This window comes from Drosophila suzukii, chromosome 2R (assembly GCF_043229965.1).
Source record: "Drosophila suzukii chromosome 2R, CBGP_Dsuzu_IsoJpt1.0, whole genome shotgun sequence".
In the NCBI taxonomy this organism is placed as follows: Eukaryota; Metazoa; Arthropoda; class Insecta; order Diptera; family Drosophilidae; genus Drosophila; species Drosophila suzukii.
This window is the reverse complement of record NC_092081.1, coordinates 14,377,297-14,393,211: the sequence shown is the minus strand read 5'-3', so window position 1 is coordinate 14,393,211 and position 15,915 is coordinate 14,377,297. Positions and strand designations below refer to the sequence as shown.

Genomic DNA, 15,915 nt, shown 5'->3' with positions numbered 1-15,915 from the left:
AAGTATATATATTATATATTATATTTACTTTTGTTTTTGACTTTGCAACTAAGTAACTCATTGTAAGGAAAATGGTGTCCCTTAAATTCCTAACATGTTTTCCCCCAAAACAGAACCCATAAGAAAAATGATATTTATATCTTATTATCATTTATTATTCCATATATTTATATTTCATAGGCAGTTTTCTGGCCAGCCTTGAACTTAAGCTAGCTTAGAACTTAATCGACTAAGGGGAATTGTGGCCAGGAAGCTATTGGGCTATCGGCTTTTGCTACTCAGTTCGTCTGCGGAGACGTGAATGGGTTGTGTGAATTCGATGTTTTCGGTGGAGACATCTAAGGAATATATAGAAATAAGTAAAATTTATAAACCATAGATAGCAAGATTAACTTCGGTAAGCCGAATTTTGTATAACCTTGATGCTAAGACCATATCACTCAACTAAAATCATAGCTCGGCAGATTTGTTTACAAATATTCATTTTTATATTATTCATTTTCAAATTCTGAAATCTATTTTCTGATCGTTCCTATGACAAGCTTTATGATACAGTCTTCTGATCAAAGCACAATAAATTTGATAATTCCCAAATCCCTAACATTGGTTACTCCCCAGAGTAGAAAAGAATATGATTATACACAACAAAGATACATGAGTCGCCCAGTGACGCAGATCAAAAATAAATATACCCTTTATAGGGTCGCAAATCATACAATCCTCCGAAAGGTTATAACAAGTAGTTACTCTCGCCTACACACTCACCTAAAAGTGTTTCATTAAGGTTCACAGTGCTGTTTATCTCCGTTAAATTGAATATATCATTGAAGGGCAAACTCCTTCTCCGCCGCGTCCTCATTTGACCCAAGCTGATGTGGATCTTCTCCAGCGGCAGATCATCGTCGCCGAATTCCAGACACTTGCCGTTTACGCAATATCTCTTGCCCACCGGCGAACAACGAGTGCCTGGCGGAAAGTGCCCATTGCGTCCGTTTACCAGGTAGTACCTGTACTTGATGAACTCATCCTGGCAGCCCACGCGGCAGCTGCGATCCGGCTCATCGATGCTGGCCGAGATCTGGGCTCCATGGCCGGACAGTCCGCGCACCTTCTGGCGATACCGGGCGCAAGTCTGCTCCGCAAACTCCGCAGCCGTTTGGAGGCGTTCGCAGGGCTGGATGCGGTACGAGCAGAGCTGGATGGTCTCCAATCCGGTCAGTCGAGAGGTGACCGCCTGGACGCCCTTCGAGTCAGTCATGCAGTTGGAGTGGCAACCAGGATGCACCACCCACTCCGATTCCGAGGATGAGCTGCGATCGAGGGCGATCAGTGAGGCGGAGGCAGGTGGTGGAGGTCGCGAGTTCTCAGGAGGATATGGTTTGTGGTAGGTTCTCCTCTTATAAGGCGATGGTGGGGCATTGATATGGTTGCCTTGGCCATAGGCAGGGCGTTTGGCCACCTCTGTAGGGAGAAGTTTAAATTGAGCTATAATCATTCCTATCATAATGTGACATAACGAATTTTTTACCATTCTCATAGTGATTTTTAGGTGGTTTCGCCTCCTGCCTTTCCGCATATCGCTGGCTGGTGGTCTGCTGCCTGCTCTCCTGATCCGAAGAGTCCCTGGTCGGTCGCACTGATCTCGTCTGGCAGAAGCTATTGTCCATCTTGAAGAAGTTGGATGTGGAATTGTCGCAGGAGAAGCGCTCACATCGCCCCGAAATGCAATAGGTAATGTCCTCCGGACTGTGCTGCTTCGATTGGCAGGTGGTGCCATCCGGAAATGTCCAACGCCGCGACTTGGTGCCATTGGTTTTGGTGCGGCAGAAGATCTTGCAGGAGGCGTCCAGCGTGCTGCTCAGCTGCTGGCCCTCGCCGGTGAGATCCGGATCCGACTTCCTCGCCTGCATGCACACCTGACTGGCAAAGTCGCCGATCGTCTGCACCGGCACCTTGTGGCATTGGGGCGAATTGCAGGTCACAAAGCGCCGATCCCGGCCAATACAGCGAGAGGGAAAGTTCAAGCAGCTCCTGTTGAAGGTTCGCAGTCCGGTGCTGCCCTCCAGGAGGCGTCGCGACTGACCGTACAGGCAGCCGGACTCACAGGCACTTGGCTCGCTCCATTCGCCCCAATTCGAGGGCGATCCAGGCAGCTCATTTCCCAGGAGATTGTAGTCGTTCACCTGCGGTGCTATCCTGTTCGGTTCGTGCCTAATGATCTTCTCGTGGGTGGCCTCGGGAACGTGTTCGGGTGGCCAGGATTTAAGGGCTGAGTAACTGCCCTGCCTGGAGGAACGAGCCTCACAAGACCCACCGCGGCACCACTAAAATAAATTAGAAAAGTCATGAAGAGAAACATATTAAAATATTTGGTGAGACAGAGAGAGAAAACAAAATCATAGACAGTTCTCAAAAATTGTTAATATATTTTAAATGAAATTCCTACACTTATGAACTCTCTCAATATCAAGAGTGAAGATCGATTCAATATCACATATTTAAAATCGAGATGAAGAGTTACCGATGTGCTAGATTGCTTTCGTCTCGTCAAACAAAATATAAACTACATTCATCTCTGTTTCTCAAACATAAAAACTGGAGAGTACTTTCTTGGTTTCAAGAACTTGTCTTCTCGAAAAATAAACTTGAAAGTATTTTCTTTACTTTAAGAACAGTTTTTCTAAAATAAGTAAGAATTCAATTTTTTAAAACGTGAACATTTAACCTTAACTAATTTTGATTTTAAAAGAGGATATTACCATGTTAGCACCGCATTCGGTGCCCTCCAAAGCAGGATGCGAGGTCCAAGGCAGTCCATCTTGCCGACAATGGAGATCTCTACAGATTTCCATCTTGCTCTGGGTGCTGGCCTGCATGAAGTTCTTTCCGAAGCGCAACATGCACTGCTGGTTGGCATTGAAACGCTCACCAGGAAGACGCCCACCAGCAGTGTGATCCCAGGGACCCACAAACTGATCGCGATCGAAAAGGCATTCTGCCTGGGGATCCCTAAAAAAATAATAAAATATTAAATAACTAAAATAACTAATATTAATCCCTATGTTTAAAAAAACATATTTAAACTCTAGGACTCCATTCAACTTACATTAAGAAATCTTCTAGATAAGTGCGTGAGCACTTGGACCAGGTGACCTTACCACTGCCCAACTTGGGAGACATGATGTGCATGGTGGGATCGCAGCTAATCTCCTTGGCATCGTGCCTCATGCCCAAGCTGAAAGAGAAAGCTATCCAATGATATCCTTTTTATTTAACGGAACCACTTACTTGTGTCCTATTTCGTGGGCCACCACAAAGACGCTCTCGAAGTGCTTGGCCTCATTGATTGTGCAGGAGTATATAGAAGTGCACATTCCCTTGACCGTGGCCATGCCCACCACCTGGCTATTGGCCTTGCCCTTTTCATAGGTCACCAGATCCAGACCCGTCAATACCAAGGCATGGTCGTAGTGCAGGGGATCTGCATCGGAGAAAGGGTTCAATTTCTCCTGCCATTTGCAAAAGCTGTTGAGATAATTTTCCACATCCCTAGAGCGAGCCAGTCCTGGTGGATCCCAGGATTTCCAGATTTCGAGACGCTTTAGCACAAAGTTAATGCGACGACCCAGGGTGGGATGATGGTATAGCAACTGGACGCCATTGATCATGGCCAGCAGAAAGCTGACCACCTTGCTCTCCGTGTTTGTGGGAAAATTGCGCTGCATATGGGCATAGAGATCGCTGTCCACAAAGATGGCAGTCTCTATAAAGAGTTCCTCCGGAATGTCCGACCAGCGGTTGCGCGGAGGATCCCCAATATAGCGACGCCTTCTTTGATGATGATGATGATGATGAAGTGGATTTGGATGAGAGTGATGGTGGTGTCGTGGCTGGAAACGCAATCTCAACGGGGACTGGGCCTGAGTCTGGGCCCGCAATCGCCGCCTTGGTTCGTTGAACTCCTCCGCATCGGGCTCGAACTGCAGCTGGCTGTCTAACGGTGGAGCCGTTCGCCTTGACGAGGCCCCACTGTAGCCACCGCTCTTGTCCAACCTCGCTTGGTAGAGCACATGCGTCCCGGTGCCGAAGCGCGAGGGGAGCGGATGGATCACCAGGTCACTGCCGTTCTGCTGGAAAACGCCGCGCTGCGGGATTGAGGCGTGAAAAATTAATAACCTCACGGGGATAAGTAAACACACGATCTCGGAATGGAAAGTACTTTCCACATTCAGTGAAATGTGCTACTAAATTGAACAATTAATTTTAGATTAAATATCTGGTTTGACTCACTAGAGAAAAAAATTGAAGAACAATTATGATTTAATATGAGGTGCAATTTGGTTGAGAAAATGCATTTAGAAAATGGGAATTAAATATACAAATTGATTTAAAATGATTATTTAAAGACAATTATTCTAATATTAAATATTAAAATTGATTACAACTTTTTTGTAAAAACCAATTATTCAAATAATAAATTAGATTAGGACAATGAATTTATTAAAAATATTATTATTATTGAAAAAAATCAATCCCTTTATTTCCCTTTTTTGAATTATGTACAGAAAAAAAATATTTTTAGCTTTTAGTCAGCTAAGTGAAATGTAAAAGATTATTAGATATTAACAAATTTGTTTTTGAATAAATGTTTACATTCGTTAAGTATTATTTTTTATTAGCTAAAAAAATATAGCTATACAAAAGATATTAATTAATATAATAATATAATTTTTTCCATGCCTCTTGCTTTGTAGAAATAGATAAAAACAATTAGTATTTTAGAAATGTTTTAGAATGTTATTTAGAAATCGAATCAAATAGGCTTTTCTGGGTTGTCTTACCACATTGCCGTGCTCGCAGAGATCGAGAGCAGCCGCTGGACTCCGGTAGAAGCATCGCTCCAAACGCTTGAGAAGCTGCGGGGAGTGCTCCACGAACTGGGTTCCATTTTCGGTGCGGCGGATGAAGATGAAGGCGTCGTCAATTAGCTGCGGCGACTGTTGCAGCTGCAACCGGGCCTCCACTGCATCCCCAGCCTGCCCTGACTCCCCTGACTCCGCCCCCTTCTCCGCCGGCGGTACATCGTCATCTGCCGAATGCATTTGAATTAATTAAACTGTTCGCATAATGACCGCAACTGGAGCAGCACGAAATGCTCTCTGGATTTCGATTTGGATGCGGTTTGGGGGACTTGGGCTATTTCATTCACCTTCTACTGGAAGGCTGCGGCGCTGACGTCGCTTTTGGGGGTTCCCCTCCCGATCCTCCGTCGCCGCCATCTGTGCTCCATCCGCCTCTTGGGGATTCCCCGCCTGCCGCTCCTGTTGTGCCAAGTGCACGAGTTTGAATTCGGGCGCTGCCAGGTAAACAAACAACATAAGTGCCTGTCATGGATCAATGCCAACAACTGCGCAGATTTCCACGCCCCCAAAAAGCCCCCCTTAACCTACCCCCTCAGACCCACCTTTCAGTTAACAGTTCAAGTTTAGCATTCATTGATTGCTGTTGTTGATGTTTGGGCTCCCGGCCTAATGACATGTTAAAGTTGGTAATGGGTCAGGGCCAAAAGAATTCAACCACTCAGAAAATTTGTTAGCCAAATTTATAAGGAGTTCTTGTAAAATAATACTAAAAAAACAGCGGTCACAGGGTGTACCATTACTAATATAAGTGTTATTGGAACATATACAAAAATTAAACATTGTTATCATTCCTTTTTAAAATTGATCACTTTTCGTAATACGTATGTAGATTATTGGGTAATATTAACAAACGATTTTTTTTATGAGATGGAATAACATCCTATTACTTATAATCAAAGCGTCTAGAGAAGCAGCCACATTTATGATGTTAGAGAACAGTTTTTGTGTGACTGATAGGAAAGTTTCCTTAATGCGAAATTAATATGTAAATTATAAGCTTAGATTATAAGTAAGGCCTTTGATATCTTATGTTTTCAACTGAATGATAGGCATCGAGCGTATAAGTCGGTCAGAAAGCCGCATTTCTCCACTCTGGGTCAAAATTAAGAATCTTTTCGAGTCAGTGCCTGGGGGCCAACACTTACCCTCTTCCGGAGATCGTGAGCCAAAGATCAGGGCCCTCTCGTGCTCCCTCAGATGCCCCAACAGAGTGTTCTCGTCCAGCTGCAGTGGAAAAAAAGAAAGGAGAAAGAGAAATAGCAATGAATGATGTTTAATATGCAAAGCGGAAAGTGTAACATGGCCAGCAAAGCGTTAAACAGACCAAAACAGATCCGAGCACCCACGGAGAAGGGTTTTCTCAAGTTCCCCCAAAAAAAAATACTTTCTCCCAGACAATGGAAAATTTGTACCTCGAAAGAAAACCCCAATTAGGCAAACCGAACAGCTGTGCTGGGGTCACCAGATCATCAGGTGGAAAGGTTAGTGCTGCAGTAAAAATGTATACCTATGTATATACGCTACATATCTTGTCCGATTTTGTGGTGCGTGCGCCTGTTTGCACGATTATTTAATTTAATTTGTTGTAACAGTTTCCATTCGGGTTTATTTGGCTTTTGTGGAAAAGCGCGTTGCAGCCGGCGAAGCGTGAAGAGCGTTTCGGCTCTTCGGATCGAAACTCCGCCTCCAGCCGCGAGGAGAAGGTGTTACAAATTGCCGTTGTGGCGAATGTTTATTATCAACATTGTAATGCTGCACAAAGGGGGCGTGGCTGGTCGTTAACCGCCCAGGGATATCAGGTAAAGGTGTGCAGAATTTCGATGGAGACATTTTTTAGGTCAGCCAAATGATGCATTTTTAAATCTACATGATCCCAGGAAATTATTTTTTTTTATAAAAATATTGTTTGCTTTACAGTTGTTAGAATTTAAAATCGTTTGTTAATAATAAATTTATCAAAATAATAATAGTTTATTTATAACATAATACGCAAACCCAAACCAAATTCAAGTTCGTAATAGTTTACTTGAAATACATTGAGTATCATACTCAATATAAGAATTGTACATATATAAAAATTTCATGGGATATACTTGATTATAAAATAATAATTAAATACTTCCCTTAAGTCCTAATTAAAATTTTATAATATATTGAATTTTATCTCATTATTTAGGACAATTATGAAGAAAGTTCTTAAGATACATAACTTAAAGTATTTGAAAGTCAGAAAAATATATGTACGCCCATTCAATTATAAGTCTTAGCTATGTCCTGGAACTTGAAGGTTGTAGCACATATGTAAGTTTTAATAGATCTTTTACTCAGGTCGACCCAAATATCATGGGAAAGAAGAAATGGTTTGTGCAAATTTTTGAATCTGTATCTGTGTTACTTATCTAAAATTTATCTACGAACCAAACTCTACAAATAAAACAATTTTGAAGAAAGTTCTTAAGATATTTTATTGATAGTGCATCATATCATTGTATTTAAAAGTCAGAACAATATATTTACGACCCATCAATTTATTAACAAGAAGATTTCTATAAATAAAATTTTAAAAATTTCAATTAATTTGTTTAAAGTTATGGAAGTTCATTATATTTAGACGACCCCTTGCAAAGCCATTTCCCTCTTTCGATCTCCGGTCTTACCTAACTTTTCGAAAATCTTCCTGCTGAACTTTACCATAGCAAAACAATGATCAATGAAATGGACATTAATTGGCTGCAAGGGCAACAGCATAAAAGAGCAAATCAACATGAAACAGTCGGCGATTGCCGGAAAAGCCCCAAACAAACAGCAACAATAACCGATGACAAAACCGAGAGAGCGGAGGGAAAAGCGGAAAATGCAGGTACATATGCTCACTGTAATCGCTCGCCAAGCTGATTATGTGATGAAATTTTGCGTGACCCGTGGGCACAATGAGCAAAAAAAACAGAGAAGGCAGAAAAACAAGGGTAAAATGGCGAAAACTAGAAACCAACACGTGGAAATTATATCACAGAAAATTGTCTTCAGGCCAATTTAAGAGAGCAAAGGAGTGCGAATGTAAAAATACAAATAAAATGGGGGGAAAATCACATAATCAACAGCGTAACCAAGCCAGTGATTCTAAAGTCTTGCCTCAGAGGGTCAATAACTTGGCTAAAATCAACAGGAGGAACCGCCTGTCTTACGAATTTTGTAAAGTCTGGGAAAAAATCGAGAATTTCGAGGCAGCTGCAATAGCCAGCTGCTTGCAAGATTGTTTGCAATTCCCTATAATCGTGTGATGAATTCCTAAAACCCTGAAAGAGACTTTGCGACGCAAGGCAAAGCTCAAATTAAAGGCATTGAGAATCTGGGAAAAGTAGGGGAAATAGGAAAGAGGGGCACGTTACACGAGTCATGTGTGTAATTCGAATAGTTGTCGCCTTGTTCGCAACAGCTAATGTTTATTGGGTTAAAGCTCTCGAATTACCAAAACATTTTTCAACGCCCATTTCTGCAGAGGTCATTCAACGCCCCGTCTTTGTGGCAATACTTCTCAACCTCCCCATTTTCCCCCTGGAACTCCCCGTCAAGCTTTTCTGCTTAGCTTTTCAAACTCTACTTGAGTCAGACAATATGTTTTTGTGTTTTTCGCGTACATGTTCTGTCTATATGGCGATTTTTTATGCTCTTTATTGGTCACTTGACGCATACATAGATGGATGATCCACCTGTTTTTTTATAAATGGGTTAATCGTATGACATTCAAGCACGCTTACACTTGAAAAATATGATTGTTTAGATTTGAATGTATCTATAACAAGGGGTAATTAATTATGTTACTTGTGTGCAATATGGGATTTTGAAAACGGAAATTAATAGAGCTTTTATTATAAATGGATGATGCCTATGTTTTTGGAAATGGGTTAATCGTATGACATTCAAGAATGCTTACACTTGAAAATATCATTGTTTAATTTTGAATGTATCTATAACAAGGGGTAATTAATTACATTACTTGTGTACAATATAGGATTTAGAAAATGGAACTGGATAGAGCTTATTAGTGTTTTTATGGCTTAATACAAAGTTGTATACAAAGAGGTCTGTTTTCTTTTTAAGCATAGGACATAACATTTTTAACATCTTTACTTTACATCATAAGTTTGACTTGTTACTAGCTATCATTACAAGGTTGTTGGGGACTTTTGTATTCCAAGTTCTTTATTTTGTCTGTGTGATTAGACATGACTATCACATATCATTCCACAATGAGGCCATTAACAAGTTTTGATTGATATCCTGACTCACCAAAAGCTCACCATATGGTATGTCGGCTTTGTACAAAGATCTTGTCTTGTTATGAATAATAATCAAGGTAATTGAAATATTGTAATAAAATGGTTCTAAAAACGTTTTAAGTAATAAAGATTTGCTATTGTCTACAAGTTCTCTATATGGCTGATCACTAATCGCTTGACAATGCGCAACCATTGATTGATATCGGGTCTTACCTCAATGCCATTATAGAGCAGGCTCCTCTTGCGACGCAGCTCAATGCTGACGGATTTTGGACTTTCGGATGCGGAGGGGGTGGCATCGATTAGCAGCCACAAGGTGGTCAAAACAATTAAAGCCAAACGACGCTGCCGATTAGATCCAATTGCTGAGACAGTCATAACGATGCGTTGATGATGACGTCTTCTTTTTGTCGTTTTCTGGGACTTTTCTGCTGGCTATTGTAATGCTTCGAGTACACTAATCGCTCTTTGTTGCTGCAACCACCACGCGACGATTGTTGCATAAATTGCAAATATATTATTCCTCAGGCTGCCGACCGATTTCGGTACTTTGCGTCATAATTTTTGTGGCTCGAAGTTACATTTTCCAGCTGCGAAAATCGAGGGTGGAAAACTCAAAGCCCGATTTCTCGAGACAGGGAGAGAGGGAAGGAAAAGTGAAGGCACGATCGTGTGTGCTTCTCCAACTTTTACGGCGGTTAATTTAACTGTTTATGCACTAATTAATTGCCCAGGCATTGCATTACGAGTCATTTGTTGTGGTCCACTTTTCGCACTCTATCTTATTTGGTTTACTTTTAATTTCCAATTTTTAGTGTACTTCAGTTTGTTGCCTAAGTTCTTCCTTATTGATCGGCACTCGAGATAAGGCGAAATGGTGCTTGAAATATAATTTATTGGCCGACACTGGCTGCCATTCTCGATTGCCAATATATAATGCTAGTCTTTTGTTTTCACATTTAAACGCACTTATTTTTATTTAAACGCCAGCGCACAATTAAGCAGCCAGCAACAAACACACACGGCTCCCATATAGATCATCGTCTCTGGAGCATAACGATCTTCTGGTGCTTTTATGTCCATAGCCGAAATGAGTTTTATATTTTAACTATCGCAGCGACATGCAAAATGGCTAAATCACACCGAAATCTGACCGTTTTTGGGGTATTTAAAACGATTTAGTGGAGGTCAATGCGCGTTGGATCGATCGAAGGATTTTTTGGAGGCGAAAGAGACGGCTGCTGAGTGGCGGAAAGAGACGGCGAGAGCGAGGCAACCACTCGCGACGGCGGCACATTTGCGAATGAAATGTGAAAATCACGGAAAACTTGAACACCCGATCGGTCGGTTGGCGCTCCATTCTCGGTCGGCTTTTCGGCTGGAGTTCGCGAGCACAAACAAACTCATAAATATATGCTAATGAGCCAGAGCGCCGGAAGAAGAGAAGAAGAATGCTCCAACCGTTAAGACAGAGCAAAGGGCCAAAAAACACGAAATAAAAAAAAAAACAGAAGCAAAAATCTGAGGCGATTGTTTTGTGGTCAAGTGCTTGAAAATGATGGAGCAGACGAAAACTTGACACTGATCATCAGCAAAAAAAAGGCTGGGGAGAAGCAAGAATTATGCTGCATTTCCGCTGTGGAGTTTCGATGTTCTGCGGCCTGTGGCAGCAGGAAATCTTAAATCAGCGAATGCAAATCAGGGGGGCACAAAAACAAACCGAACACAGCCAATTGAAGTGATCAACTTTTAATTGATGCAATCAATGCCTGATGCAACGGTCAAAATGACGAGTGGCAGTCAAAGAGATGTCTTGATTAATATAAGGAAGACACTAGAAATCCTAATGCTAATGAAAAAAAATACTGTTCACATTTTTTATGATTCCATTTGCATATAATTTGGCTAGTTAACGGTATAAACTCAAATCAACTGTAAGAATTGTATAATTCCACTGCCTAACGAATTTCAAATTAAAATTTGAATTTGATGGGCAGCACTGTTTCGGTTTTGTATCGATAGTCGATAGTTTGCACTTTTGAATCCGAAGTATGGTTACACTATATTAGTTGGTTTTTATCTGTTACTTGTTTCTACATCCTTTAAAACAATTTTTGCTTAGATCTTATTTATATTCGTGTCAGGCAGTGTGTTTTTAACATATTTGTTTTGAAATCGAACATGACTCATTTCTGCACTGCAGATTAATATATGGTTTTGTTTCTTTATTTTTAAATCAGCTTAAGGCTTAAGACGTAATTCAAATTACAAGAACACCAAATTTTTATTTTACATGGTTTCTACATACTGCGATGAATATACTATTTAGTATATACCAACCCATGCAACTGCAACCGCCTACACAAAAAAAAACTGTGTAAAAGCATAATAGAAATACTTTACTCCACTAATTTAAAAAATTCTCGGGACTTCGTACCGATTCCCAAAAGTAAAATAGTAAGATTTACTAAGTGTGAAACGTATGTGTCCATAAATAACTCCCATATTTAAAAGTATTATATATTTAACAATAAAAATAGGTTAAATGTTGATTTAAAAAAAAAACTTAAATTGTTTTATTGAAATTTTTTTTAAATATTTCTAAGAGTTTTAGGAATTAAATCGTTAATTTTAAATTTTTTTTGGGTGTAGGCTCTGTTAGTTGGTGGCATTTGCAGTGTGACCGTTTGGGGTATTCAAAAAAACATGATTCCGTGTGCCGGACGGTATAATTGGTCGATCGCTCCGCGGTCTCACTGATTAGACTTGCCTTACATTTTTACTTTGCATTTTCAAATTCAAACTGCAGCTTGGCTTCGCTTCATGCGCAGAGCTCGATCAGGTTTTCGGAGAATTGACTAAATCTCAGCAACATTCGACTTACAAATTGTATTTTACATTATTTATTTTGTTAACTTAACTATTCGGACAACAAATTGTATATCTAAACCGAAATCCGCGTTCATTTAAGGAAACGCGATCCAAAAAGCCAAAGGAGATTAAATAGCCAAGCGTCTGCTGATCTGTGTGTTACTTGTGTTTGTTAAAATAGAAAAAATAATCAAAATGGTGGGCACAACACTGAAAATGCGCGGCGATGAGGTGAGTTTTACATAAATTGTTGGAATTAACCGGGAATCGCTAGTTAAGATCGTAAAGTTCTAAAATTAGCGGGTTTATCATCGAGACGCCATTGCAGCGTGGGCAAGAAAAGAGAGGGGAAGAGGAAGCGGAGAAAGAGAGTGAGGAGTGGACAAGAGAGCGAGTGAAAGAGGGGGTGAAAGAGTGCCGTTGTGTCCTAGGACTTTGTTGCTGTAATTCCTGCAATCACGTTTTGGCGCAATTTTCTAGTTCTACTTGTACCGCTAATTATTGCCTTCTACTCCTTGTTTTCGAAATCAAAAAGAAATTAAATCAAGGATAAAACTTGCGGTTCTTTTCTTAAAATGGCCGTCCGAAAAATGTGAATTTCAAGATTTTTAACAATTGTCATAAAATATGGATAAACCATTAGTTGATCTATTCAATAAATGAGTTGGAATATAACATAACATAATAAAGTTGGAATAGATCATTCCGAAAAAAAACTAATCATTTAAGCAATGATAACCAAGTCTTAAAATTATAAGACATGGTACTATTCTTTAATTAAAAATTAATATTTAGATGTGAGAGATATACATATGTTTACTTATACAATCAACGTTTTAAATATATTTTATGTATTTTAACTAAATATATAAATAAATAAAATCTATTTATAATTTTCATGATATTTTTCCAGAACGCCTCGGAGAATTTCAAGCAAGTGCAACTGAAGAAACTGACGGTGCCTTCGCAGGAGGCAACAACAAAACGCGCTGCTTTGGGAGATTTGCAAAATCGCGGTCTTAATCGCGCCATTGCTGCGAAAGATGCGGCGCAGAAAGAGTAAGTGTGAAAGTGATTCTCCAAGTCTTCCATCCCCATCATATTTGTATTACCTGTGCCAGCTCCAAGGATCTCAAGCTCACAGATGCCCTGCGCAATGCCAAGGCTCGAGTGGACACCCACTGGAAGAAACAGGCCCTGGGAACTACAACCAACGGCAATACAGCCGCTCCGCCCAAGGCCAACGAAGGGGGCGTGGCGGCCTTTTTGCGCTCGAATTCGGTACGCAATCGCGTTCCGACCAAGACGACTGTAGAACCCACTAAAAGTAAGTTTACTAAGGTATACCAACAAAAAACAATCCTTAAATTTGTTCAGCATTTGAAATATAACTTATTAAATCTTAAAATATATACCCCTATTTGCCAAACAAAGAAAAAACATCGTTAAATTACTAGATATCTAAAATATTTATCTAATACAAGCCAATATCATTTCTTGACAGTACATTAGATTTTGGTTTGTAATCATCTTAATGTTTGATCATTTTTAGGATTAACACCCTTGTTTTCACATCCTAGTTACAGTAAAGGCGAGTTCCAACGACAAAATTAACGAGCCCACCTTAAAACGTGAGGACAGCAATCTCTCCAAGAAATCGCTGACCAAGCTTCGCGCTGCATTGGCTAAGCCCGTGATGGGAGTTTCCGGAATTCGCCGGGAGCCAGTGGCTGTGGCCCGCAAGGAGGCGGAGATCAAGAAGGATACACTGGAAGTAAAGAAGGATGTGCCGGAAGCCAAGAAGGAAGTGACCAGGATGCCCTTAATTAAGACCACCAGTGTCGTCACCACAACCACATCCACGATGCCAACCACCATGTCCCTCTCCAGCAAGCGCTTGGCTGGAATCGAGGACATCGATGCCAACGACAAGGAGAACCTGGTTTTGGTCTCTGAATATGTGAACGACATCTACGACTACTTGTACCAGGTGGAGCTGCAGCAGCCGATACACAAGGATCACCTGGAAGGTCAGAAGGAGGTGTCCCACAAGATGCGAGCCGTGCTGATCGATTGGATCAACGAGGTTCACCTGCAGTTCCATTTGGCTCCAGAAACCTTCCAGCTGGCGGTGGCCATCATCGATCGTTATCTGCAAGTGGTTAAGGACACCAAGCGCACCTACTTGCAACTGGTGGGAGTGACGGCTCTCTTCATTGCCACCAAGTACGAGGAGCTGTTCCCGCCGGCCATTGGGGACTTTGTCTTCATCACGGACGACACCTATACGACCAGGCAAATTCGCCAAATGGAGCTGCAGATCTTCAAGGCCATCGACTGTAATCTGTCCCGTCCGCTGCCGATTCACTTCTTGAGGCGGTACTCGAAGGCTGCCGGTGCTGAGGATGAGCACCATGCCATGTCCAAGTACTTTATTGAGCTCGCTTCTGTGGATTACGACATGGCTAGCTACAGGCCTTCGGAGGTGGGTACCGCATGTTTTTAGTAATATTCTAGAGATAACCATTTAAACTCTTACGTTTTATACATTATTATTCCAGTTTTGATACACATTTTTGTACTGATCTTTTAAATACATTTCTAAATTTGTATTTACTCTTCCTTTGCAGATTGCTGCCGCTTCGCTGTTTCTGTCGCTGCACTTGCTCAATGGAAACTACCGGGCTGGCACAGGATTTAACGACCGACACTGGACTCCCACTCTGACCTTCTACTCGCGCTATTCGGCCGCCCACTTGCGACCCATTACCCGGCAGATTGCAAAGCTGGCCCGGGATGCTCCACAGGCCAAACTGAAGGCCATCTACAACAAGTACCAGGGCAGCAAGTTCCAGAAGATCGCACTGCGAACGGAGCTGACCGGTGCGCTTATGGACTCTATCGTGAACAGCCCGAGGAAATAGTCTGGGCCAAAGTAATTGGAAGACCCACAAAAAACCTAGTTTAGTTTAATTTGTTTTCATTTTTTAAATTTGTAGCGTATTCAATATTCTGTTCGTTTCGTGTTCGTTACAAAATGCGTATAATAACCTTAGTCGCATAGCTAAACTATGTATCTTCATCATCATAAGCAATTCCCCCAGGCATTTTAATCTGCTGGAGTCCCTTGAGCAGTTTTCACCCGCTGCCAAGAGCTGGCTCCGGCATCTTTGCACCTGGAGCACAAGTTGAACGCGAGCCGGCCGATGGGAGTGAGTTCCTCCGGTAAGACTAGATACCGGACTAAGCTGGAGCCCGCCTGCTCCTCCCGCTGGGTCACCATCTCAGTGGGGAGCGAGCGGCGGTGCGGTGGACACCGAGAGAGAGTGGGCAACGAGTTCATTTGCTGGCCGAAAACATCGGCGTTGTCTCTCCAAGAACAATATTTTATAATCATACCCCATTCATCCTTTACCACTAATTGTATTTAGATTTTATCTTTGATGGGAAATTGTTCGTTCTGTGCATTATGAATAAATACAAAAAACTTGTGCAAAAATATTCCCATACCTCCCAAAAATATAAAGAGACCTAGACTATTTGTAATTTATATCATGTATTGCAGCACATCCATACAAAAAAGCACCCTAAGCTAGTTTTATCGTTTACTTATACATAAGCGAAGATTAAGAAACATTTTAACATATTTTGATGTTTCCGAACTTGTCTCTGAACAATACATAGCAAATAAAGATTTGTGTAATTTTATTAAAAACAAAAATGATCTTAAGTCTGTTTTGGGTGACTAATGGGTCTTGCACTATAATATCAACATGAAAGGTTTTTACAATTTAAATTTCGATATAAAAGGGTACAAACTGAAACATTTTTTATTGGTTAAG

The 15,915-nt window shown here is 41.1% G+C and overlaps 2 protein-coding genes across 2 annotated transcripts; one reads left to right on the top strand and one right to left on the bottom strand.

Annotated features, from left to right (window-relative positions):
• Positions 1 to 130: 130 nt before the first annotated feature.
• On the bottom strand, positions 131 to 10,511 carry stl (ADAMTS metallopeptidase stall). The gene is made up of 10 exons (XM_017075115.4): positions 9,416 to 10,511; positions 6,068 to 6,146; positions 5,210 to 5,356; positions 4,842 to 5,089; positions 3,289 to 4,145; positions 3,107 to 3,235; positions 2,760 to 3,009; positions 1,529 to 2,324; positions 766 to 1,461; positions 131 to 338 (listed from the first exon to the last, which is right to left on the bottom strand). Exons 1-10 carry the CDS (start codon positions 9,578 to 9,580, stop codon positions 262 to 264), a joined length of 3,444 nt encoding a protein of 1,147 aa, XP_016930604.3. The 5' UTR covers positions 9,581 to 10,511; the 3' UTR covers positions 131 to 261.
• Positions 10,512 to 11,985: 1,474 nt separating this feature from the next.
• CycB (Cyclin B) lies at positions 11,986 to 15,794 on the top strand. Its single transcript, XM_017075099.4, has 5 exons — positions 11,986 to 12,304; positions 12,987 to 13,132; positions 13,195 to 13,400; positions 13,654 to 14,558; positions 14,704 to 15,794. The coding sequence occupies exons 1-5, from the start codon at positions 12,269 to 12,271 to the stop codon at positions 14,995 to 14,997; spliced, it is 1,587 nt and encodes a 528-aa protein (XP_016930588.3). The 5' UTR covers positions 11,986 to 12,268; the 3' UTR covers positions 14,998 to 15,794.
• The last annotated feature ends 121 nt before the right edge of the window (positions 15,795 to 15,915 follow it).

What these genes read in the sequence shown, in the direction of transcription:
- stl (XM_017075115.4), bottom strand. Translation starts at nt 9,580, where the DNA reads ATGACTGTCTCAGCAATTGGATCTAATCGGCAGCGTCGTTTGGCTTTA. An exon ending in TCTGCGAGCACGGCAATGTG is followed by an intron (nt 4,146 to 4,841) that starts GTAAGACAACCC and finishes TCAATCCCGCAG; the next exon opens with CGCGGCGTTTTCCAGCAGAA. An exon ending in TAAAAATCACTATGAGAATG is followed by an intron (nt 1,462 to 1,528) that starts GTAAAAAATTCG and finishes TTCTCCCTACAG; the next exon opens with AGGTGGCCAAACGCCCTGCC.
- CycB (XM_017075099.4), top strand. Translation starts at nt 12,269, where the DNA reads ATGGTGGGCACAACACTGAAAATGCGCGGCGATGAG. An exon ending in AAAGATGCGGCGCAGAAAGA is followed by an intron (nt 13,133 to 13,194) that starts GTAAGTGTGAAA and finishes TACCTGTGCCAG; the next exon opens with CTCCAAGGATCTCAAGCTCA. An exon ending in GACTGTAGAACCCACTAAAA is followed by an intron (nt 13,401 to 13,653) that starts GTAAGTTTACTA and finishes TTCACATCCTAG; the next exon opens with TTACAGTAAAGGCGAGTTCC.